Source organism: Amblyomma mixtum, chromosome 7 (assembly GCF_055824585.1).
Source record: "Amblyomma mixtum isolate Tamu chromosome 7, ASM5582458v1, whole genome shotgun sequence".
Taxonomy (NCBI): Eukaryota; Metazoa; Arthropoda; class Arachnida; order Ixodida; family Ixodidae; genus Amblyomma; species Amblyomma mixtum.
Window position 1 is genome coordinate 150,153,646 of NC_143018.1, and position 23,719 is coordinate 150,177,364.

The window sequence follows — 23,719 nt, forward strand, 5'->3', positions numbered from 1 at the left end:
AGAAGAAGGGGTCCCAACCTTGCAATTATCTTAATTTAATACCGACAGTTTCGGACGGAGGACCGTCCTTCCTCAGGGTATACACAAGAATATACAGGTATACCCTGAGGAAGGACGGTCCTCCGTCCGAAACTGTCGGTATTAAATTAAGATAATTGCAAGGTTGGGACCCCTTCTTCTATATATATATATATATATATATATATATATATATATATATATATATATATATCCCTCTCTGGCAGGCGCCAAAATGAGCCGCTTAGTCCCGACGTTTGTATCAAATTTGCCGGCCAGGTGTGTGCCGCAGAACGTTCCGGATGGTGCAATACGATTTACCGTTTTATGCACACAAATTTACTAGTGCGTTAGAGCCTAACGCGCGGCAGGGATACGAACCGGATAAATACGTACCCACAATTCCACGTCTTTACGGACCTTCATAAGAAAATTGCGGCTTAATCGTTTGTCGCAGAGTGTTCGCGGTAGTGTCACACGATTTCGTGTTTCGTGTAGCATAAACTCAGTAGGGAAGTTAGAGTCTAGCTCACGGCAGGGATTCGAACCGAGACCTATGCTGGGTGTGTTAACGCTCGATATTCGATCGCTGCCTCAGTGCGGCTGACACACACAAACACACACACACACACGCACACGCACACAGAGTAACGCACGGCGCCGGCTTTTCTCGTTTTTTGGTACTTTTCTTCAGAAGTTTTCTGCAGTTTTAAAGGAGTTCAAAGGTAAAAATTAAGCAGAAAAGGTTGGCCTGCATGGTAATAACACGTCGCTCGCCAAGTCATCGGCAGGGTTAATATTTAAAATAATTAAAAAGTTGTCGACGTGTTAGTTTACACGAAGGATATGGTTGTTAGTAAGTACACGCGGGAGCGAGCAATCGGCTTCAGCTAGATATTACCAAGGGCTCGAACGAGTGTTTTCGTGTTTGAAGGCAAAAAGATTAATTTTTTAGATATATTAGGTTCACCTTCATTCTCCAGACACGCTTTTGTGGCCTGAGGGTGAACCTCACAATCTGATTCAATTCCTTCCACCCACGGAAAAAAGCTTTTAGAGCGATAGCGGCGTAAAACTCTGTTTCGCCTTACTTTGCGCGTTTGACCTTGAAGCCTGCCAAAGGTTAAACCAAGCGCACACCCGCAAGACTAGCGATGGCTTTTTGTTTTGCGGCATATAGCCTTGATACGCCTGATATGTATGATATAAGGCAAGACAACCGGTGGTCCTTAAGGGTAACGGAGTGGATTCCAAGAGAAGGCAAGCAAGCAGGGGGCGGCAGAAACTTAGGTGGGCGAATGAGATTAAGAAGTCTGCTGGGATACGGTGGCCGCCACTGGCAAAGGACAGGGTTGACAGGAGAGACATGGGAGAAGCCTTTGCCCTGTAGTTGGCATAGTCAGGCTGATGACGACGATGCCTGTACGGTATGATACAAATTGAAGGCACAACACACGAGGGACGGGACAAGGCAGAGACAAACACAGCGCGGACTTGCGACTAAACGGCTTTATTGCTCGCACGCAATAAATAGGCGAAAAGGAGCACAATAAACAGATAAAACAGCATCAGTGATGATTGTCAAAAAAACACACCTTGTCCCTTGCCTTGCCTGGCCCTGTTCTTCGTGCGCACGTGCGCTGTGCCTTCAATTTGAACCATGTACCGACTAGACCAGACAAATACCTTACTGCAATACGGTATGGTAATAGTTAATGACCAGCAGACCAGTGACCGATGCAGTGACCGATGACCAGTGGTCACTTTGACCTGAAGAGCTTAGATTTGCATCTCCTGATATGACATATCAAGCGAGGACGTAGCAATGATGTCTCACCGTTCATCGCTATAAATACAGCCGACTTTGCTTTCGCTTGTCTGCCAAGTTCAGCCGGGTGGAACCTCAGCCAATTTTTCTGTTTGCTGATGACGTCTTTCGGGGTTTTTTTTTCGGCGCCGACGAGTTTAGTTGCTAATGGGCTTACGCAACACTTTCGCCGTAAAAGGCCTCTGAAAGAACGGCAGTTACTCTAGACAGGATACAGAATGGTGAAGGTCAAGTAAACATTCAGCAGTCCTAACAACTCCTATTCTGTGAAACCACAGCCATTCTGAAATGACACCGCAGCCTAAAGTTCGCCACTGTTCCGAACCACCATGAAGGTCATCGTGGGGATGCGAGTAGCACAACTCGGTTATTCTTCAAATCAAATTATTCTTCAATAATTGTGAATAATTACTCTTGAATAATTGTGGGAGCTAATGATCTTACGCGGACCTTCAGGTGCAAGTCTCTTCAGAACGTACTTAGTGATCACAGCTTTCGCGGGTCCTCCTTCCGTTACAATGACTCAGAAAGAACACTCCTCCTTATGGCTCTATGCGCTAAAGAAGACGATGAGCACACGGACCTTTTTCTTCTACACTTAACTTTTTATCCGATCGAGTTTCCGGTCCTCCAAAGGCGCGGCGTCCTTAGCTTGAGCCTTAGAATGCTTTTCATCAGTAGATGGAAGCACGTGGGCAGTATCGTCCGGAACACATGACTTGCACGCCGCCTTTGGGCCAAACAAAGATTATCGGCGGCGCGAGGGAACGCGCAATTCTCGAAGCCTTACAGATAGCAAGATTTGCTCCTGACAAGCGTTGAAGTGAGGATTTCATGACCCTGTGCAGAAAGGAACTGGATTGTTTGGATTTGACGAGGCGATTCTGTGTTTGACGACAATGTGTGTTTGGTGCGCGTGCTCTTTGCTGCTTTTATCGTGATATGCTGAGATCGTCTATCGTGATATGCGACTAGCGTGAATGAATGTGTACTACTGTTTCCATTGTCACGGCTCACTGCGTCCTTTTCCCCGCACCGCCGCAGGAACCTTCGTGGACGCCACTGGCGCCCTCCTCGAGTTCGCGGGGCAGCACGGCTGCTACTGCGAGTACGACCTGTTCGGCATCGAAGTGTCGCACTACCAGCCGGCGCCGCACGTCAGCATGCCTAGCGATGCGCAGCGCCTCGCCCAGCTCCAGACGCTGGTTGAGCAGGGCTTCGGCGACCGAATCGTCATCAGCCAGGACATACATACTCGCCACCGCCTGGTCAGTTTGCCTCTTCGCAGAGCATACGCTGCATACTGGGGACGGGCGTTATGTGACAGTGATACCATAGTTGGCTACATAGCGCTCGTGTTGTTCGTCTCTCGTCTCTTGTGTCCTCGTCTTTTGCTGCGCTACAGTATATTGGAACTATGTACCAACAAGCCCAAAAAAGCCACGCTACATATAGCGCGGTTGGTGGAAAGATCGCGTAATGACGCGATTTTTTTTTTTCGCCCGACGTGGCAGGAGGCGGCGTTGAATAATGTGCGTCGTGTGCACGATCGAAGGCGCGAATGTTTCCACCACGCTGTACCGCGGGACGGCCTGCCTCAGAATTGACGCAGCATCGTCGAGCAGTGAGGGGCGTTCAGAGAGAGAGAGAGAGCTACTTTATTAAGGCGAATAATTAGATGTCTCATTAGCATAAAATCCGGCGTCCGTCGCCGTTCATCGAACGAAATTCGTCGCTGACGTCACCTTCCTCTCGCTCGGCATCAGCAGTCGACCACCAGATAGTGACGTCTACTGCTAAGAAGTCAGAATAAAATTTCTTCCGAAGGACCTTCCTTCAAGGGCGAGCACTCAACCACAAAGCCTCACTTCTCGGCGAATAAAAGTTAACCTAGTGCATGTGTTGCCACACACGAGTATGCTAATGAGTAGGGCTGTCATTCGAAAGGAAGAAATAGCTCGCAAGAAAGCCAGCGATGACGCATTGCTTTCATTCTCAATGCATGTAAGCAGTCTTAAGTGCTCCCGTAATTTCTACAACTCATGACCGAGCCGCGTTTGTGTCTGGGCGTAATCGGCGTGACTTGAGCACCATGACGTGAGACGGAGCAACAGAAAAGCCTGTAGTTCCCAGAGTTGAGCGGTCTAGCTGCGCCGTACGTGAGAGATGCTGGGAGATAGGTGAGAGCATCGGGTAACTGGTCCAGTTCATGTGTTCACTGTCTGGGACACTCCCGTGGCATTGATCCCTGATCTTTGGTGTCCCTGATTTTTGAAGGGTTCATCATGTTGCGTGGGATCTTCGCTTAGCGAATGTAAGTGGCAGCGCGTCGTGAGAGCGTGCGAACGAGATGGTAACCGGCAGCGGTCCGTGAGAATAGCTGTTTCTGCGCAACATGCGGCCAACGGCATGTTCTTGATTAGGGTCTGACCAGGGTTGCTCAGTGGCTGCATTTCGCGAGCAACGGCCCTGGCGGCCTCGATTCTTTCCCAAAAAAAATTAGGAGTCACTTTGGCGACTAAAGTGGTGCAAGGCGAAAGCCTTAGAACAGCATTCTGTCACGAATGTGGTTGTGAATTTTGATTCAAGTGCTGCCAGCGAATGACGCGTCCATTGGCTGTCTGCGTGTGTTACTGATGTGTGGTTAACATGTTAAGCTTCGCCTGTAAGAGTGGAACGCGACAGCGTCTTGCAACGCTGCCAGGGAGTCCACAGAACGCCATCGCCAATTCGGCTGTACGCCTTGCTGGACGGTAAATTTATTTTTTGAGGAAAGGAAATGTATCTCTCTCGCATATCTGGGTGGACACCTGCACCTCGCCGTAAGGGAAAGGGGGAAGATGGGAGTGAACGAAGACGCCGTATTAGCTAGACGCACCTTTGTTCATTCCAAACCATTCAGCTGGCATTACGGAGTGGCTAGCGTGCTCGTATCGCACTCCGGAGACCCTGGTTCGATTCCCCAACTCGACCAATTTCGTTCTCGGTTTTATTGATTTATGCGGTCTAACTAGAAAGGTTAATTAGGCCATTTCATATTTATATTATTGTATTTCTATCCATCGTGTTCTGTCATTCACCTGTCAATTGTTGGAACTGTCTAGGATGTTCGACACAACGTATATGAAACGAGCAACGTCGAACTGAGTGGGGAAGTGCGTGGTGGTGGAGCGAACGCGGCTTCGTACTTACCTGTTTTTTCCAGCAGCGTCTCCTTCCGCGGACGCTGTTGTCGCTGCGGCGCGCGTCTTTTCTTTTCCTCTCTCTTCTGACCTCTTCATTCTCCTCTATCTTAATTAGGCTAATTGATTAATTAAGCAATTAACTAAACTCAGTCCAACTTAGTTGGAGCATCACTAAACGATCCCATTGATTGGTTGCATGGTTACTAGCCAAAGTACAACTATTGGCCCCATTTGAAATTCGCGCACTGTGACGTCACGGCCGTTTCGACCAATTGAAAAGCGTGACATTTTCTGTCGACAACTCCTGCTTACAACGATGAGGCATTAAAGGCTTCCGCCTTAAAAGACCTAGAGTTTGGTGTGCTGGCAGCCCCTCCCCTGCTGCGCTATGCTGTCAGTAAAGGAGTGTAGGGCACGCTGGCTGTGAGCCCGGACAGTGATCATCTCTCTATTGCTTGCACTCCCACCGTGGAGGAGTGCTGGAGTAGGACATGATCTTTGGACCCGACCGATCCAGCGATTCTGACGTTATGCGTGCATGCCTGGTAGGTGTCATTCAAGGGTTCGCTCAGTTATTCAGCAGGATCCTGCCGACGCACTTGATTGGCTGATAACAATATTCTTCGGCATAGGTTGCATCATAATATGAGCTGCACTGACCCAAGGAGCCAGACTTTACGGGATTTCGGGGTGGCGTTCTCTGAGTAACCGAGATCTTCCAGGGTGGCCCTGCCTTGCTGTGAAGTGATGAGACGATGGCGCTGGGCCTCATTTTGGGACGATATCTTCTCTTCCAATATGTTATGGAGGGCAGCGTCAGCAGGGCAAACGTTAAGAGCGCAGTTAGGGACGTCTAATTCTGTCCTTAGACATTTGCTTAACGGCGTTGCTACCCTACTAGCTTGCGTTTTGCTCAGTTGTGGTGAAACAGCTTGCTTGGAGAGTTGGTGCATAGCTTGCGGTGATGAAGCGCAACAAATGGCAATACACAGAAGAGGGAACGGTGACCAAATGCGTCTCGTCATTCATTCTGCTGGGTGCTTTCATTGGTTGCGCTCCATCAGTTACAAAAAAAAAAGAACCCTGGCTTGTACGTACCGATACGCATACATGATGTTGTAGTATTTGGTGGCTTAAACGACCTTCCGTACCTCCCTGAGGCCTTGTTTATGATGGGAGACCCGGGCGATCACCACCATGGGATGAATTTGTTGAATCAGCTTAAGAATATTTGTAGTAACTGTATGCTGCCTTCCTGCTGCAAGATGAAGCCAAGAATGCCTATGTCGATCTTGCGTGGAGTGGGTGCCTCATTGACATGAAGGGTGTCAAGATTTCTGTTTTCGTCGGCCTTTTGTAAGTGTCGGTAAGGGTGACCGTGTACTGAGGCTTCTCTGGGGAACGTTCCAGATCTATGGACTGAGGTCGAGACTGTGACAGAATCCTGTCTGGCCAAGGGGATACATTTAAAAAAACAGAGACGCCGACCATTAAAATGAAAATTGAAATTGACGTTTCGGCGTCCAGAACGGGGCCTTGTTCACAATGGAATCACGCCAAGAGGGTTCGTCTTTAAAAGCTAGAGTAATTGCCGTAAGGATCGCGCGTAAATCGGGTTAAGATTGCCCTCGTTACGATTAAGCGTATGTGACGTTGTGTGTATCCCTAGGGACTCGAGATGAAGCCGTGATGCTGTCAGTTTTTTTTTCTCGATAATTTGTCCCTTTTCCCAATCGATTTTATGATTTTGCATCACCGCGTGCTCTGCCAAGGCGTCATTGCGAGCATTTTCATTCTGCACATCACGAGCATGCGAGTAAGCGCTTCTTATAACTTCGAGTTTCGCCGATGTAGACATCGCTGCAGTGTGCGCAAAGGATGGCGTAGACAACTCCTGGAAATTTCCCTTTCGGCAACTGCTCTTTGACGTTCATCAGTTGTCGCATTTCTCTTGGCGGGGACATAGGCTAGTTGAGACCTACGGACTGTGCGCATTCATAAACGATATCGAGCCCTATTCTCAGGGTGCGTTCTTGACACCCTGTGCTGCCTTTTATGCACCATACTGTAATATCCCGAGGTCTTTGTTGCTTGCTAGAAAGGAGTGTTGTCGCGGCTTTTACAAGAAAAACAGTGACTCGATATCCGCTCCTCCAAAGTGGACCGTCACTACCTTATGTACGAACTCAATGATTTCTAGATTGTGTGACAGACAATAATCTCTCGCGGTCACCTCAGATCAAAAAAAAAAAAAAAAACTCCGCGAGAGGATCACAGCAGCATTGCCAGCTTTCAGATTCATTGACACATCGGGGAAGCAAGTGCCGTTCAATGATTCTGCTTGGAAAAGCCTACGGTGAAGGAACCTTACGCTAGTGTCTACGAGTGTTTAGAAGGTTATCTCCAACAATGAAGATTCTACAGGTCGCGCGAAACAACTGCCTGCGGATATGCCTCAGCCTCCCAAAGGATTCCTCTGCGTCAGGAACAGCAGCGGAAGCAGACCGTCTCCCTTTAGATGTGATTGCCGCCCAAGAAACTATGCGCACCGACATCCGCTATGTCCTCCAAGGGAAGAAGCACTTCCTACTCCGTGCCCAGCTAACTCACTGTAACTCTGGCTTTGGCCAAGGTGTGCAGCCCCAGAATTTCTCTGCTATTATATCGGCCGCAGAAATTACCTTTCGCCCCTGGACACTTTCGCCTCTAGAGGTCAAGCATTTTGCTCCAGGTGTGAATGCAAAAAGCCGCAAGCAGCAGGCAGCGCTCTGCCACCTGCTCTCGCGTACTTCACCGAGGAATACAGGCAACATACCCACATCTTCACCGTCGGTTCAACTACGCAAGGAACTTCTTCTTGTGGCCGTTGTGTGACCTCAACAAGCCATGTCCTTTTTTACCGGCTGCAGCGGAAGACATCCTCTACGACAGCTGAACTTTACGGCTGTAAAGAAGCTGTTTCTTATATCCTGCGCCGAACTCCCGGATGATGGGTTATGTCTACCGACTTCAAAGCATCTCTGCAGATCCTGTCCAGCCTGCAGATGAAAAGCAATATTCAGTCCGTTTCCTTTGACATCGAGTATCTACGTCATTTAGCTATTGCCGCACGACACTACTTAACACTTCATTGTATACCAAATGAAAAAGCAGATGAAGCGGCCCGTAAAGGCCACCAATGTCCGCTATGCACCCTGGCCAATCCACCGCCGTAGGAATGTGCATTAAGCCTGAGGACATCATCATCATCATCAATAATATCGGAGATGCATTCGGACGTCGTTCACAAAAAGTGATGTGTCCCAAATGTGTAAAATATATGCTTCTGAAAAGCTTATCGGCACTAGAGCTTGCTGACACATCACTGCCAGTTTCTTTACTCAATCGACCCACATCTCTGGTTAGGAGAGAATTCGAGTTCCTGATCGTCGGGGTCGGAGGGGAATGTCCGGTGAGAGAGCGCGCGGGCGGCGGCGTCAGCTGCCTCATTTCCCTCAAGGCCCATGTGAGCAGGAGCCCAAACGATACGCCGGTGAGCGGGGTCCCCGGTATAGACGCTGTTTTGGAGAATGCGGTAGGCTAGATACGGTACCCAGCCCTGCTCGACGTTCCGACATGCCCCTCGCGAGTCGGAAATAATTGTTTTTGAATTGGAATGAGAACTCGAATTCTCTCCAGCTTACTCGTTTAAAGACATTTCTTTACTTTATCAATCTGGCCATAGTCTTTATCCCCGCCCGTGTAAAGGTCTCTCAAAGGCGGAGGAGCGGCTTCTGCTTCGCCTATATACAAATACTTTGCTGTGCCCGGCAGCTCTAAAACACTTTCACCCTTCTTTCTCTGGCAGCTGTCCGCACTGTGCGGAGAAGTCTTCGGACATCTACCACATGGTGTGGGCCTGCCCCTCCAACCCTGCTATCCCCCCTCACCCCAACCCAACCCGGGAGGACTGGGAGGCGACCCTGCTCGGCTGCTCTGACCTGCAGGCCCAACGGGCCCTGGTCGCGCGAGCCCGGGCAGCGGCCGACGCCACTGGGGTCCCGAACTAGGGACCTCCACCTAGTACTTGTGAGGGCTGGCCCCCTTTGGGTCAGCTCATACCTCACCTCCCGAAGTTTATCTGTAAATAAATTTTTTCCACCACCACCACTGGTTAGGAGTCCCAAGGAGAATTCCTCCCCATCTGGAAACACTTTTTCACCCACTTCGCTCAAACGCTACACTTAAAAACGACTTGCGATACCGTTTCGGTCAAACGAACAGTCCGCTTTGTGACAACTCCGGCTCGATCGAAACTGTGGAACATAAGCTGCTTGAGCGCCCTCCGTATGCTGACGAGCGTGCGCACTATGAACACGCATGGAGAAGCTCTCCTTAGTGCTTCTAACAATGGGCAAAGTAAAGTTCCAGGGTGTTTCCCTTTCCTTGCCTCAGGGGTGCCCCGTCGGAGATGGTTTGATGTCTTGAAGGCAATATTCTAGCACACAATATTTGTCAACAACAGAGGACTTCCAGGGGATATAAACTGTTGTTATATGTACAACAAGTTGAGCAGTGAGCACCACAACACGCAACTGGCTAACATTAGGGAAGGCCCTTACTCGGCATGCATTACATCTGACCGTAGCCCAGAACCCCTTTTCCCGGGCTCCGGGACCCAGTTCTAAAGACATATGGGCCCGCCCCGCATTGTTCAACATCCAACCAATCATACCAAACTCTTAGAATGATTGGTTAGCAGCCGTGTGGCCCGCCCTCCAATTTCGTTAATACAGATAACCTATCTCAAATATACATAGTGTAAAAAGGACATCAGTTTCAATTAAAAAATCGTACATTGTGAGAACGGGCACGCAAGCGGATTGACTCCCTGGGTTACGTGCCACGCCCCACACTTCCACTGTATTAGATAAACTCTCTCCCCTAGGGAAGAAAAGCAAAACACATAACACCAACACATCGAAGCACTTCCACAGGTGCGCCGGTCTCCTCAAAACCCGTGACCCGGACGGATCTCGGAATTGGCGTAGTTATCGGCCCAGACGCGAGCCACAACCGTCGTGAACAGTGAAAAGCAAAACATGTAATCAGCATAGCAAAACACATCCACGGGTGCGCCGGTCTCCCCAGGACCCGTGACCTGGACGGCTCTCGGAATTAGGGTAATTATCGCTTCCTAACGCGAGCCACGACCGTCGCGAACAACACCCGGGAGCGCCGCACTGCGCCCCCTTGCGAGTCGGATTACCGCGGACTGCTGACCCAGCAGAAAATGAAAATTGTAATTGAGGAAAGGCTATTACGCAGTAACTGTCTCATATATCTCGGTGGGCACCAGTCATCCGTTCGTAGAGGAAGGGTGGTGGTGGTGGAAACTTTTATTTGGTGAAAGCGTTTGGGAGCCAAAGAATGGCCCCGCTACATGGTCAGCGTCCCTAGTCCGGGACATCGCATGACGAGGCCCCGTCTCTCGCCCGTTTCACCAGAGCCCATTCGGACTCAAGCGAGGAGCAGTTGAGGAGGGCAGTGTCCCATGCCTCTCTGGAAGGGGTAGGGGAAGGGGGGAGGTGGGGATTTTGAGCACATGCCCACACCATGTGGAAGATATCACAGGTCTCCCCACAGTGGGGGCATCACCCATCCGTGTTAGGATCGTAATGTTTTATGATTGCAGGACATAGTAGAGTATTAAGGCGGAAGCCTTTAATGCCTCATCGTGCCCAGCTGGGCGCTGTCACCGGTGTACAGCATGCGCTGTACGCCGATGACATCACCCTGTGGGCCACACAGGGTTGCCTTGGAGACATTGAGGCCACCCTGCAGGAGGCGGCGACCATAGTGGACCGTTATGCTCGCCGCTGCGGCCTCCAATGCTCCACTCAAAAGTCTGAATTTGTGCACATACGCCCCTCACCAAAGTGCACAGCCAAAATTTCATTGTCTCTTGAGACAGGTCCAATCCCTGAAAAAATCGAAGTCCGGGTACTGGGGCTCTTTATACATCAAGACAGACGGTCAGAAACAACATTGGCCAAACTCCGTCAGGTGGGGGACCAGGTGGGCCGCTTAGTCCGCCGGGTTCCTAACAAGCGCGGGGGGTTACGATTTAAGGACGCCTTGCGGCTGGCGCATGCATTTGTAACCAGTCGAATTCTATATTCGACTCCATACCTCCACCTGCGGAAGCAAGACGAGGATTCACTCGAAGTCATCCTCCGCAAAATTATTAAGCGGGCTCTGGACCTCCCCGTGACCACCTCCAACAAGCGCCTCCTGGGGCTGGGCATGGTGAACACATTTCGGGAGCTCCGGGAAGCTCACTTGACCAACCAATACACACGTCTCTCGAAGACATCGTCGGGTCGCCGCCTTCTTGCCCGACTACACATCCAACACACCACTCTCATGGAAGAGCGCGTACGTATTCCATCCCAGTGGAGATGCGCCCTCCACGTGCGCCCTCTCACCGCGAACATGAACCGTGAGGACCATAATGGCCGGCGCCTGGCGCGGGCGGAAGCCCTGGCCCGCCACTATGGATCGAAACCCGGCGTATTCTACGTGGATGCCTCCGGCCCCCACCATGGGGGATGGTTCACGGCCGCAGTCGTCCACGAATCCAAAACAGTGAACGGCGTTACTTTCCGAGCCCGTGACATAACACACGCGGAGGAGGTCGCCATTGCTTTGGCTGCATCTCATTCCGATTGAAAAACAATTATTTCCGACTCGCGAGGGGCATGTCGGAACGTCGAGCAGAGCTGGGTACCGTATCTAGCCTACCGCATTCTCCAAAACAGCGTCTATACCGGGGACCCCGATCACCGGCGTATCGTTTGGGCTCCTGCTCACATGGGCCTTGAGGGAAATGAGGCAGCTGACGCCGCCGCCCGCGCGCTCTCTCACCGGAAATTCCCCTCCGACCCCGACGATCATGAACTCGAATTCACTCCAGCTTACTCGTTTAAAGACGTTTCTTTACTTTATCAATCTGGCCATAGTCTTTATCCCCGCCCGTGTTAAGGTCTCTCAAAGGCGGAGGAGCGGATTCTGCTTCGCCTATATACAAATACTTTGCTGTGCCCGGCAGCTCTAAAACACTTTGACCCTTCTTTCTTTGGCAGCTGTCCGCACTGTGCGGAGAAGTCTTCGGACATTTACCACATGGTGTGGGCCTGCCCCTCCAACCCTGCTATCCCCCCTCACCCAAACCCAACCCGGGAGGACTGGGTGGTGGTGGTGAAAAACTTTAATCAAAGAGAGCTTGAGGGTTAAAAAAAAAATAACCCTGCTGCATGGTCGGTATCCTTAGTCCGGGACACCGCATGACGAGGCCCCGTCTCGCGCCCGCTTGACCAGAGCCCTTTGGGATTCCAGTGTGGAGCAGTTGAGGAGGGCAGTCTCCCATGCCTCTCGGGTGGGGGTGGGGGAGGTGGGAAGGTGAGGATTCTGAGTACATGCCCACACCATGTGAAAGATATCGCAGATCTCTCCACAGTGCGGGCAGCGCCCATCTGTGTTCGGATCGAAGTGTTTTGCTATTGCAGGACAGAAAAGGGTTCCTGTCTGCAGGCGCCGCAGAGTTCGCTCCTCCGCCTTACTCAGCCCCTTGGCAGGTGCCGGGTAGAGACGGTGGCTGTCGCAATAATAAATTAGGATTTCGCGGAACCGCAGAAGCGGTTTATGAGCTTCTGAGCCATGAGAGCTAGGATGAGGAGCCCGGTGTGTGAGCGCTCGGGTGGCCGCATCAGCGGCCTCATTGCCTCGTAGACCCTGGTGGCCAGGAGCCCAGATCACTTTTGTGCGAGTTGGATCGGCGAGAGCGCGTCTTAGAATTTGCGAGGCCAGAGGTGATATTTCGCCTACAAGATAATGTTCACAGGCCCGGCGAGAGTTTGTGATAACCGTTTTCGATTTTGGATCGGCGGCAGCGAGAGCTATTCCGACTTCCTCCGCTCGTGTTGAATTTGGGGCCCGAAAAGATAGCCCATCGACATTCATTCCCCGGTGGACTACGGCAGCCGTGAGGCGACCCTGCTCGGCTGCTCTGATCTGCAGGCCCAACGGGCCCTGGTCGCGCGAGCCCGGGAAGCGGCCGACGCCACTGGGGTCCCGAACTAGGGACCTTCACCTAGTACTTGTGAGGGCTGGCCTCCTTTGGGTCAGCTCATACCTCACCTCCCGAAGTTTATCTGTAAATAAATGTTTTCCACCACCACCATCGTTGTAAGCAGGAGCTGTCGACAGAAATGTCACGCTTTTCAGTTGGTCAAAACGGTCGTAACATCACAGAGGGCGAATTTCAAACGGGGCCAATTGTACTTTGGCTACTAACCATGCAACCAATTAAAGGGATCGTATAGTGATGCTCCAAGTAAGTTTGAGTTTAGTTAATTGCTTACTTAACCAATTAGTCCAATTAACCTTTCTAGTCAGACCAGATAAATAAATAAAACCGAGTAAGAAATTGGTCGAGCTTGGGAATCGAACCCCGGTATCCGGAGTGCGAGTCGAACACGCTACCAGTCCGCCATGCCAGATCGATGGTTTGGAATGAACAAAGGTGCGTCTAGTGAATACGGTGTCTTCGTTCACTCCCATCTTCCTCCCTTCCCGTTACGGCGAGGTTCAGGTGTGCCCCGAGATATGCGAGACAGATACATTTCCTTTCCTCAAAAACCAATTTACTGACGAGCAAGGCCTATTTGTCCGCTTTTCAGATTGGTCCAAATTGTCGTGATGTCACCACGCGCAAATTTTGACGCGTGTCCACCGAAATATTTGAGACAGTTACTGCGCAACTTTCTTTCGTCAAATACCATTTTCGACTAGTGTCTACTGAGATATGCGAGACAGTTAATACGTCGCAGTGCGCGAATTTCAAACGGGGCCAATTGTACTTTGGCTACTAACCATGCAACCAATTAAAGGGATCGTATAGTGATGCTCGAAGTAAGTTTGAGTTTAGTTAATTGCTTACTTAACCAATTAGTCCAATTAACCTTTCTAGTCAGACCAGATAAATAAATAAAACCGAGTAAATTTCCTTTCCTGAAATACAATTTTCATTTTCGCCATTACGGCCCCTCTTTCTTCTTTCACTCCACTTCCTCCCTTCCTGTACAGTGTGGATCAGGTGTCCACCGAGACGACAGAGAATTACTGCGCCATTTCCTTTCCTTAAAAACCGTTGCGATCAAAGGGCAACGCATCGCGCCGAACGGGTGGTGGCGTTCAATGGACTCCGTGGCAGCGCTACAACACGCTGTCGCGTTGCACTCCTAAAGGCGAAGCTTAAGCGTCATTAATTGGCAGTTAATTAATGCACCCACAAAATGTGAAGTGAACAATCGCGTAGCAGAATGCAGCACTCATGCTTTCGCCTTTCAGCACTTTAGCCGCTAAAATTCCTCGTAATTTTTCCCTGCAGGCGCCTTAAGGTTCGCTCCTCCCTCTTACTCAGCCCCTTTGCAGGGGCCGGGAAAAGGCGCTGGTTGTCGCTATAATGCTAGCGCATTATTTCCCTGAATCGCAGCACCGGCTGGTTAGTCTCCGAGCCTGAAGAGCTGGAATGCGGAGCCCGGTGAATAAGCGCTCGGGCAGCCGCGTCAGCGGCCTCATGACCTCGTAAGCCCTGGTGGCCAGGAGCTCAAATGATTCTTTTGGGTGTTGGATAAGTGGTAAATACAAGGGGGGGGGGGGGGGGGGTACTGCGCACAAAAAGACATTGACAAGAAGATAACACAACAAGCGCAGACTCGCGACTAACTTTATTTGAAAAAACGACACTCCTTTTATAGTTTCAAACTGTCACATCACACACATGTGGAAACCAAAAACCTGTCTTCATTCTGATACAGTTTGATAGAAGGGTCACTTACGCAATCTTTACCCTTCTGTTTGATGCAAAACGCCTCCGCCAACTCACGCGCCACCTCATCACGGCCACCGCGCCACGGGATCAGTGGCAGTCCGTCTTAGAATACAAGCACCTAGGGGGGAGATCTCCCCTGCCAAGTAATGATCACATGCTTTTCGGGAGTCCATGATGATGATTTTCGAATTGGCATGGGCGGCACCAAGCGCTATCGCTACTTCCTCGGCTCGCATTGAATTCGGGGCTCGAAAGGAGAGTCCATCAACGTGCATTTCCTGGTGAACGACAGCGGGCGTGTAAAATCCCGTTGGCGATGACCCTGGTGCGTCTACATAATATACAACGGTTCGGGAGCCGTGTTGTCTCTCAAGAGCCCGAGCCCGCGCTTGTCGTCTGTTTTCGTGCATGTCGGTGGTCATGTTACGGGGGATAGGGGAGACCCAGAGCTTATGGCGCCACAGTACTTGGATACGCTCCGCATCCTCTGGAGTGCAGTCGTGATGGATGTGTAAGCGGTTTAGCAGGCGGCGCTCTGGGCCTGTCTGCATGAGCCGCGTGTATTGCTTCACGAGGTGGGCCTCCCGCAGCTCCTGGTAGGAGTTTAGCGCCCCCAATGCCTTGAGTTTGGCTTTAGAGGTAGCCACCGGGAGATCCGGGGCTCGCTTCGTTGCCTTGCGGATGATGGCGTCTATTCGCGCCTCGTCTTGCTTAGTAGTGCGAAGATATGGCACGGCGTAGAGGATCCGGCTAATCACGAAGCCATAAACGAGCCGAAGCGCGTCCCTGCCTCGAAGACTGCCCCGCTTGTTGGAAACGCGGTGCATCATGCGCCCTACCTGTTCGCCTACACTCTTGAGTTTCACAATAGTGGAGTCAAGTCTGAGTCTGTGGTGAATGAAAAGGCCCAGAATACGAAGCTCCTCCACCTCTCTAATAGTACCTCCTGACAGAGAGATGTGTATTGCTGTCCTATCCTTTGGGTTCGCTCTGACATGCAGAAGCTCTGATTTCGCTGGAGCACATTGGAGCCCACAGTCAATAGCATACGCATCGACTATGGAAGCGGCCTGCTGAAGGCGGTCTTCCATGTCCGCAAGTCTCCCCTGAGTGGTCCAAATTGTAATATCATCTGCATATAACGCGTGTTGAATGCCTTCCACCCGGGCTAGTTGGTTTTCGAGGCGCATCATAGCTATGTTGAACAGGAGCGGTGATTGCACCGCTCCCTGAGGGGTACCCCGTGTTCCCATCATGTAAGAGCCGTATTCCTCGTCCTCAATCCGAAGAAAGGCCTGGCGATTAGTCAAGAAATCTCTTACATACGTGTAGGCCCTAGCCCCACAATCGATAGAACTCAAGTTGGCCAGGATGCTTCCGTATTTAACATTGTCGAAAGCCCCTTTCAGATCAAGGGCGAGGATAGCTTTGTCATTGTGTTGCATAGTTGTGGGTCGTATTACATCCCTGTGCAGCTGGAAAAGGACGTCCTGTGCAGAAATGTGGGGGCGAAACCCGAACATGGTGACTGCCAAGAAGCCCTTGCTTCCAGGTATGGAGAGAGGCTATCCCGTACCATCGTCTCCATAAGCTTGCCCGCACATGAGGTCAGTGATACGGCCTCAGGTTGTCCGTATTCATGGCCTTACTTGTTTTAGGCCTTACTTGTTTTAGGGACAGTCATGCTCCGCCGGGTCGTCAGGAGTGGCACCAGGAACCTGGACCCCGCAGCGTTTGTAGCGCCCCGGCTGCGGTCGCGGGCACGCATTGGCCTAATGGCCCACTGTGCCACAGCGGTGGCATGCAGGCACTGTCTTCTTGTACAGGCGAACAGGGAGCCGTTCCTAGCTGTACAACATCGTTCGTGGCACCTTGGTCCCCGAGAAGGTGATCACCGCAACCGGGGTTCCCCCCAGCTTGCGCACAGACACCACATTTGGTTCCGGACGGAGTTTTCGTTTAACGCTTTCAGACGTTTCGTCTGGCGAAACAGTCACGACGCTGCGACAGAACGCACCGGAGAGTTTGGGGTGTCTCCGGAACGGTAGCGCGTGTTCCCCACCCGGCAGTACAATATCCCGGGGTAGCTTCTTCGCGGCGTCGAATAATTTCAGTGCACATACTAGCACGTTCTGTTCCCAAATAGGCCACACCGCAAGTCCCGCATTTGCGTTGTCCCTGAGGATGCTGCGGATTGCAGCGCCGGCTTATCCAGGACCAAGAGTTGCCTTGAGGTCGATCGTGTTTCGCGGTTTCAGCACCATGACGATGTCTTTATCGATGCGCGGCGTGTTCTGCGGCCGCCACCGGAGTTTCTTGGAGCGCTTCGAGGCTGCGTTCAGCGCACTTCCGCCCTGCGTATGCGCAGAGCTAGCCGGCGCCAGCACCAGCGTCCCTCGATGCCGCCGCTTCGTTCTTCTTTCCGCGCCAGACGCGGACCATATCTTCAAGGGAATCGTCCTGGGTTGGTAGAGGATCCTCGTCTTGAGTCGTATCCTCGGATTTATTGGTATCCATTGTTACGGTCCGCAAGGACTGCGGGTCGTATCCGGTGACTTGATTTGGAGCCGCCGGAGCCGAGAGATCGGCGACCGGGGCCATCACAGGTCCCGGCGCTGTTAGGCTTAGCACCACCGCGGCGTGGCGAAAGCTTCAAATGCCCGGAAAGTGGTCAAAAATCGACCCCACCTTAACAAACGTGGTGTAGACGGGTGCCGCTGAGGTTCCTGGAGGTCATGATACCGGGCTTGCAGGGGAAAATTTGATGTATCGCAATTGATTGCGATCTGTCACGGAGCCGACGCGGTATATGCGACCGCTCCCGCCACCGACGCTAGTTCCCCCCTAGAGGAAGGGAGGAAGTGGGATTGAAAGAAGACAGGGAAAGAGAGGTCATAAAGAAGAATATAAAATTTTACTTTTTTACTATGAACTTGATTGAAGAATACCAATTGCCCAGCAACTAAATCTTCTCAAGTTCATTTCTTATACATCGGGCTCGCCTATCCTGGGCGTTTCTGTTCTTTAGGATGTGAATCCGCTCCAGACCAACATCGCAAAAGCAACGTACCGTGCGAGGTGCTTGGGGCTCTGCATTAAGAGTGTAATGCCAGCTGAAGTCAGCGCTGTGTTCGTCTTCCTTCCCTTCCTTCTCCTCCACATTCAATCTTTGGCCTCCTTGGCCTTTGCGCTGTTTACTATGAACTTAATTCAAGAATACCAACTATTCCCGCAACTAACTCTACTGAAGTACCGTCTTTGTCAAAAGTAACCAGGCTTCATGGTTTGCTTCTACCTTGTATAGTTGAGCCCTTGAGGCTTTCCTAAAGATCAAAGGGTGTTGGAAGGTAAGGAGTCCCAGTCCTTCCCTTTAACTGCCAATTGAGCTTTAGAGATGCTGTAAGGGCTCCACTGTACAAGCTAGAAGCAAACCATGCAGCCTGGTTACTTTTCACAAAGACGGTACATTTCTTATACAACCGGCTCGCCATTCGTTGGTGTTTCCGTTCTTCAGGATGTCAATCCGCTCCAGACACACATCGCAAAAGCAACGTACCGTGCGAGATTCTTGGGTTTCTGCATAAAGAAGAGTGTGACCACAGCTGAAGTCAGCGCTGTGTTTGTCTTCCTTCCCGTCGTTCTTCACCATTTCGAAATTTGGCGTTGTGCCTTTGCGCTGTTTACTACGAACCTAATTCGAGAATACCTACTAGCCCAGCAACTATACTGAAGTACATGTCTTATACATCAGGCTCATTTTTGGCTGTGTTTCCCTTCTTCCGGATGTGAATGCGCTCCAGACCAACATCGCAACAGCGACATACCTTTGAGGTTCTTGGATTTCTGCATTAAGAAGAGTGTGACCACAGCTGAAGTCAGCGCTGTGTTTGTCTTCCTTCCCGTCGTTCTTCACCATTTCGAAATTTGGTGTTGTGCCTTTGCGCTGTTTACTACGAACCTAATTCGAGAATACCTACTAGCCCAGCAACTATACTGAAGTACATGTCTTATACATCAGGCTCATTTTTGGCTGTGTTTCCCTTCTTCCGGATGTGAATGCGCTTCAGACCAACATCGCAACAGCGACATACCTTGTGAGGTTCTTGGGTTTCTGCATTAAGAAGAGTGTGACCACAGCTGAAGTCAGCGCTGTGTTTGTCTTCCTTCCCGTCGTTCTTCACCATTTCGAAATTTGGCGTTGTGCCTTTGCGCTGTTTATTACGAACCTAATTCGAGAATACCTACTAGCCCAGCAACTATACTGAAGTACATGTCTTATACATCAGGCTCGTTTTTGGCTGTGTTTCCCTTCTTCCGGATGTGAATGCGCTCCAGACCAACATCGCAACAGCGACATACCTTGTGAGGTTCTTGGATTTCTGCATTAAGAAGAGTGTGACCACAGCTGAAGTCAGCGCTGTGTTTGTCTTCCTTCCCGTCGTTCTTCACCATTTCGAAATTTGGTGTTGTGCCTTTGCGCTGTTTACTACGAACCTAATTCGAGACTACCTACTAGCCCAGCAACTATACTGAAGTACGTGTCTTATACATCAGGCTCGTCTTTGGCTGTGTTTTCCTTCTTCCGGATGTGAATGCGCTCCAGACCAACATCGCAACAGCGACATACGTTGTGAGGTTCTTGGGTTTCTGCATTAAGAAGAGTGTGACCACAGCTGAAGTCAGCGCTGTGTTTGTCTTCCTTCCCGTCGTTCTTCACCATTTCGAAATTTGGCGTTGTGCCTTTGCGCTGTTTATTACGAACCTAATTCGAGAATACCTACTAGCCCAGCAACTATACTGAAGTACATGTCTTATACATCAGGCTCGTTTTTGGCTGTGTTTCCCTTCTTCCGGATGTGAATGCGCTCCAGACCAACATCGCAACAGCGACATACCTTGTGAGGTTCTTGGATTTCTGCATTAAGAAGAGTGTGACCACAGCTGAAGTCAGCGCTGTGTTTGTCTTCCTTCCCGTCGTTCTTCACCATTTCGAAATTTGGTGTTGTGCCTTTGCGCTGTTTACTACGAACCTAATTCGAGAATACCTACTAGCCCAGCAACTATACTGAAGTACATGTCTTATACATCAGGCTCTTTTTGCCTGTGTTTTCCTTCTTCCGGATGTGAATGCGCTCCAGACCAACATCGCAACAGCGACATACCTTGTGAGGTTCTTGGGTTTCTGCATTAAGAAGAGTGTGACCACAGCTGAAGTCAGCGCTGTGTTTGTCTTCCTTCCCGTCGTTCTTCACCATTTCGAAATTTGGTGTTGTGCCTTTGCGCTGTTTACTACGAACCTAATTCGAGACTACCTACTAGCCCAGCAACTATACTGAAGTACGTGTCTTATACATCAGGCTCGTCTTTGGCTGTGTTTCCCTTCTTCCGGATGTGAATGCGCTCCAGACCAACATCGCAACAGCGACATACGTTGTGAGGTTCTTGGGTTTCTGCATTAAGAAGAGTGTGACCACAGCTCAAGTCAGCACTGTGTTCGTCTTCCTTCCCGTCCTTCTCCCTTTCTATCTTTGTCGTTGTACCTTAGCGCTGTTTACTATGAATTTTCATTCGGCTTGCCGTGTGCTAATCGCACAGAGTCCGCCACTCAGACGTGCTCTGTCAATGAACAAGGTTGTCGTCTGCGAAATGCTTCGATTTTTTGTCGCTCTCAGCTTGTGGAACACGAAAATTAAAGTACTAGAAGATCATTTACGACTCTTTTCGGTATGAATGCTTATATGGCCTGCATGCCAAAGCAGTGTGCTTGAGTCTTATTTTGGTAGGTTTCACTGTGGTCGCGGACCGCAAATGAAGTTGCTTTCGCCGCTCTTTCCTGTTGGTTTATCCCGCGCCATCGCTCGTGCAAAGAAGGTAAGCAAGTGTTTTGCTGTGAAGGCAATGCAGATCAGAGCTTGGAGTGTATTATTGGTTGTGCTCTAAACAGCATTCAAAATTGGCGGTGCGCTAGGTTTCCCAGAAGCTATGCTGAGATCGTGAAGTTCGCGGCAACCGCAAGGTGCCGCAGCACAGATTGCGGTTCTGCTTATTTATTGCGGTTGTTCGCCAGATATTCAATCTTTTTTGCAGTAAAGTAGAAGCGCTAGATGAATGGCTGATCTGCAATAAGCACTATGCGATTTCAGCTGAAATAAAAATGAAATAGAAAAATTGAAAGAAAAAGAAAGTTGTGCCGACAAGGATGAATTCATGGCTGCCCGCTTGCGAACCGAGGCCATTAGCCACTATACCACGAAAGATGCCATCTCGGCGCCCATAAAAAGGCACCCAGGGAAGACTAACGACTGCAGCGCTCCAAGCGTAAAAGACCTTTTTTGGCTTCAGTTTCGATAAACTGGCGGCATAGGCAGTTCAGGCACTCTCTTTTTCTAGTACACTCTGGGTACAACTAAAGATTGCGGTTGCAGTCTGTGTTTTGTCTGTACAATTACTTCACGAAGGAGGGGATGCTGCAAGCAGTCGAACGCAGTTTGGGGACAGTGCAAACAGTGCAGGAAAGAGTGGAGGAACAGCACGGAGTGCTCGGCACAGGCAAGGCTCTAATGCTTACAGCTCTCTTCATGATACGGGTATTGCGAGTTTGCAATGGGTTTAAACGCAGAATTCAAGTCTGAACGAATATTTTTCTGTGGCATTCTGTTGAAGTGATAGACGCCTTGACATCGGTATTTGCATTCACTGCGTGCTTTATTTTCCAGTGACTGGATTGCATAAGTGCCGAGATATCAGTCATGGATGGTTTTCAGGCACGAGCGCTCTTTTTATAATGCTTCATTTTGTTGGCGTGAAATTTTCGTGACAAGACTGTTCAGTATTTTAGAGCAATAATAATGAACGGACAGTTTCGATTTTAGTTCATTAATTTTTTTTTCGTGCAGGGCTGAGGGCATTACATAAAGGAGGCAGAGTTAATATGCTACACACATTAGTTGAATATAAAAGAAAAAATTTAAATACGATGTAAACACGCTAAAGCAAAAGAATACATTCACTGAAAAAATAGGAAAGAACCGGTAATTATCTTGAAAATGACTTTTTTCTCAGGCTGCCTCTATTATGTTTCCAGCAGCCGAACGACGGCTGTGACATCAAGGTCACGTGGGGAATGCAAGAACTGTGGTATTGTCGTAGAATAGATAGTTACATGGCGGACAACCTTTACCCGCATAGCATGGTAGGATTTCGCCCCCATCTACCGCACAGGACGCCATGCTACAACTACAATTCACACACGGCATTTTCGACCCCTTCTTCCAGGTCACACCAAGGCAGTCTTAGCTTTGGATCTCTCCAAAGCTTTTGATCGCATTGAACATCAGGCGATCATGACTGCTCTATCCCCCTTGAATGTGGGTGCGCGCATGTAGGCACAGCTGAGATACACTTCGGCCCTCTGTCTTCCCCCTCCTACACTCTTCAGAGTATCGGCACCCCTCAAGAGTCCCTCCTTTCCCCCTTTCTCTTTAACATTACCCTCATCCCCCTCGCCTGAAAATTGGCAACTATTCCCCACCTGAAGCACACTCTTTATGCCGACGATATCACCCTGTGGACCACCCACGGCAGTGACGGAGTCATAGAGAACACCTTACAGGAAGCAGCCACCCTCACCCAAAATTACGCACGGACCATCGGACTGTCTTGCTCCCCAGAGAAGTCCGAACTGCTCCTCATCCGGCCTAAAAACCACCGCTGTCCTCGCTCCCTCATTGCCATTGAACTGAATGGTGACCCGGTCCCTGAGGTTGGCACCATCGGTGTATTGGGCTTGCACATCCAGAACGATGGCAAAAACCCCACTACCCTCAAGAAACTCAAGCAGGTTGTAGGCGCGATATCGCACCTCATCCGCAGGGTTTCGGGACATCATAGAGGCATGAAGGAGCGCGACCTATGTCGCCTCATTCATGTCTTTGTCCTCAGCCGTGTGCTGTACACTGCCCCATACTTACAACTATCCAAACATGACATAAACGCTTTGGATGCTTTGATTCGCAAGGCATTCAAGGTAGCACTTCATCTTCCCCTCAACACACCCACAGACAGATTACTAGGCTTGGGCCTCCACAACACGATCGGGGAACTGGTGGAGGCCTACCGACAGATCCAATACATCAGGCTCACACAAACTTCCGCAGGTTGGTATTTCCTGGACTCCCTCGGAATCAGAACACCGGCCAACGACGCAACCCTCCTCGCCATCCCACGACCCCTTCACCGGGAGCTCCTCATCAGGCCGCCCCCGAGGAATATTCACCCGTTCCACCATGAGCAGCGCCGCAGAGCCCGAGCGAAGGCACTCCATCGAGCGTACGGCTCTGAGCCGGACGCCGTATGGGTCGACGCTGCCCGCACGGGTGATGAAGCGACAGCAGCTGTGGTGGACTCCTCTTCATCCGCCCTCCTCACACTACCTCTTTCTCCAGACACGTCCCCAGAGGCTGCAGAGGAAGCCGCCATTGCACTTGCTATCACTCGCATGGAAGCCCGGTATATTTTAAGTGACTGTAAAACTGCGATGCAAAATTTTGCTCGAGGCCGAGTTCATGTCCCTGCTTTTGACATACTGGACTAGCCTGATGCACCCCCGCCCCGCCATGTGGAGCTGATATGGGTGTCTGCGCACTCCGGGAATCCCGGAAACGAGGCCGCCAACCTATTAGCCCGAGGTTTTTTAAACCGGGCTCAGGTGGCCTCTGATCGGGGATTCACGAAGGAGCGCATGCACTCATTCAGTGAGCTGACCCAGTCATACAGAGCCTCACGCCAGCTCTACCCCCCGCTCCACCCCACCCT

At 50.5% G+C, this 23,719-nt stretch overlaps 1 protein-coding gene across 1 annotated transcript in view; it reads left to right on the plus strand.

Annotated features, from left to right (window-relative positions):
- The window catches only part of LOC149337845 (N-acetyltaurine hydrolase), a 163,785-nt gene that overhangs the window by 127,532 nt on the left and 12,534 nt on the right, over positions 1-23,719 (plus strand). Inside the window, exon 6 of the mRNA XM_089553551.1 lies at positions 2,891-3,114. Coding sequence (XP_089409677.1) covers positions 2,891-3,114 — 224 coding nt within the window. The remainder of the gene's footprint in view (positions 1-2,890; positions 3,115-23,719) is intronic.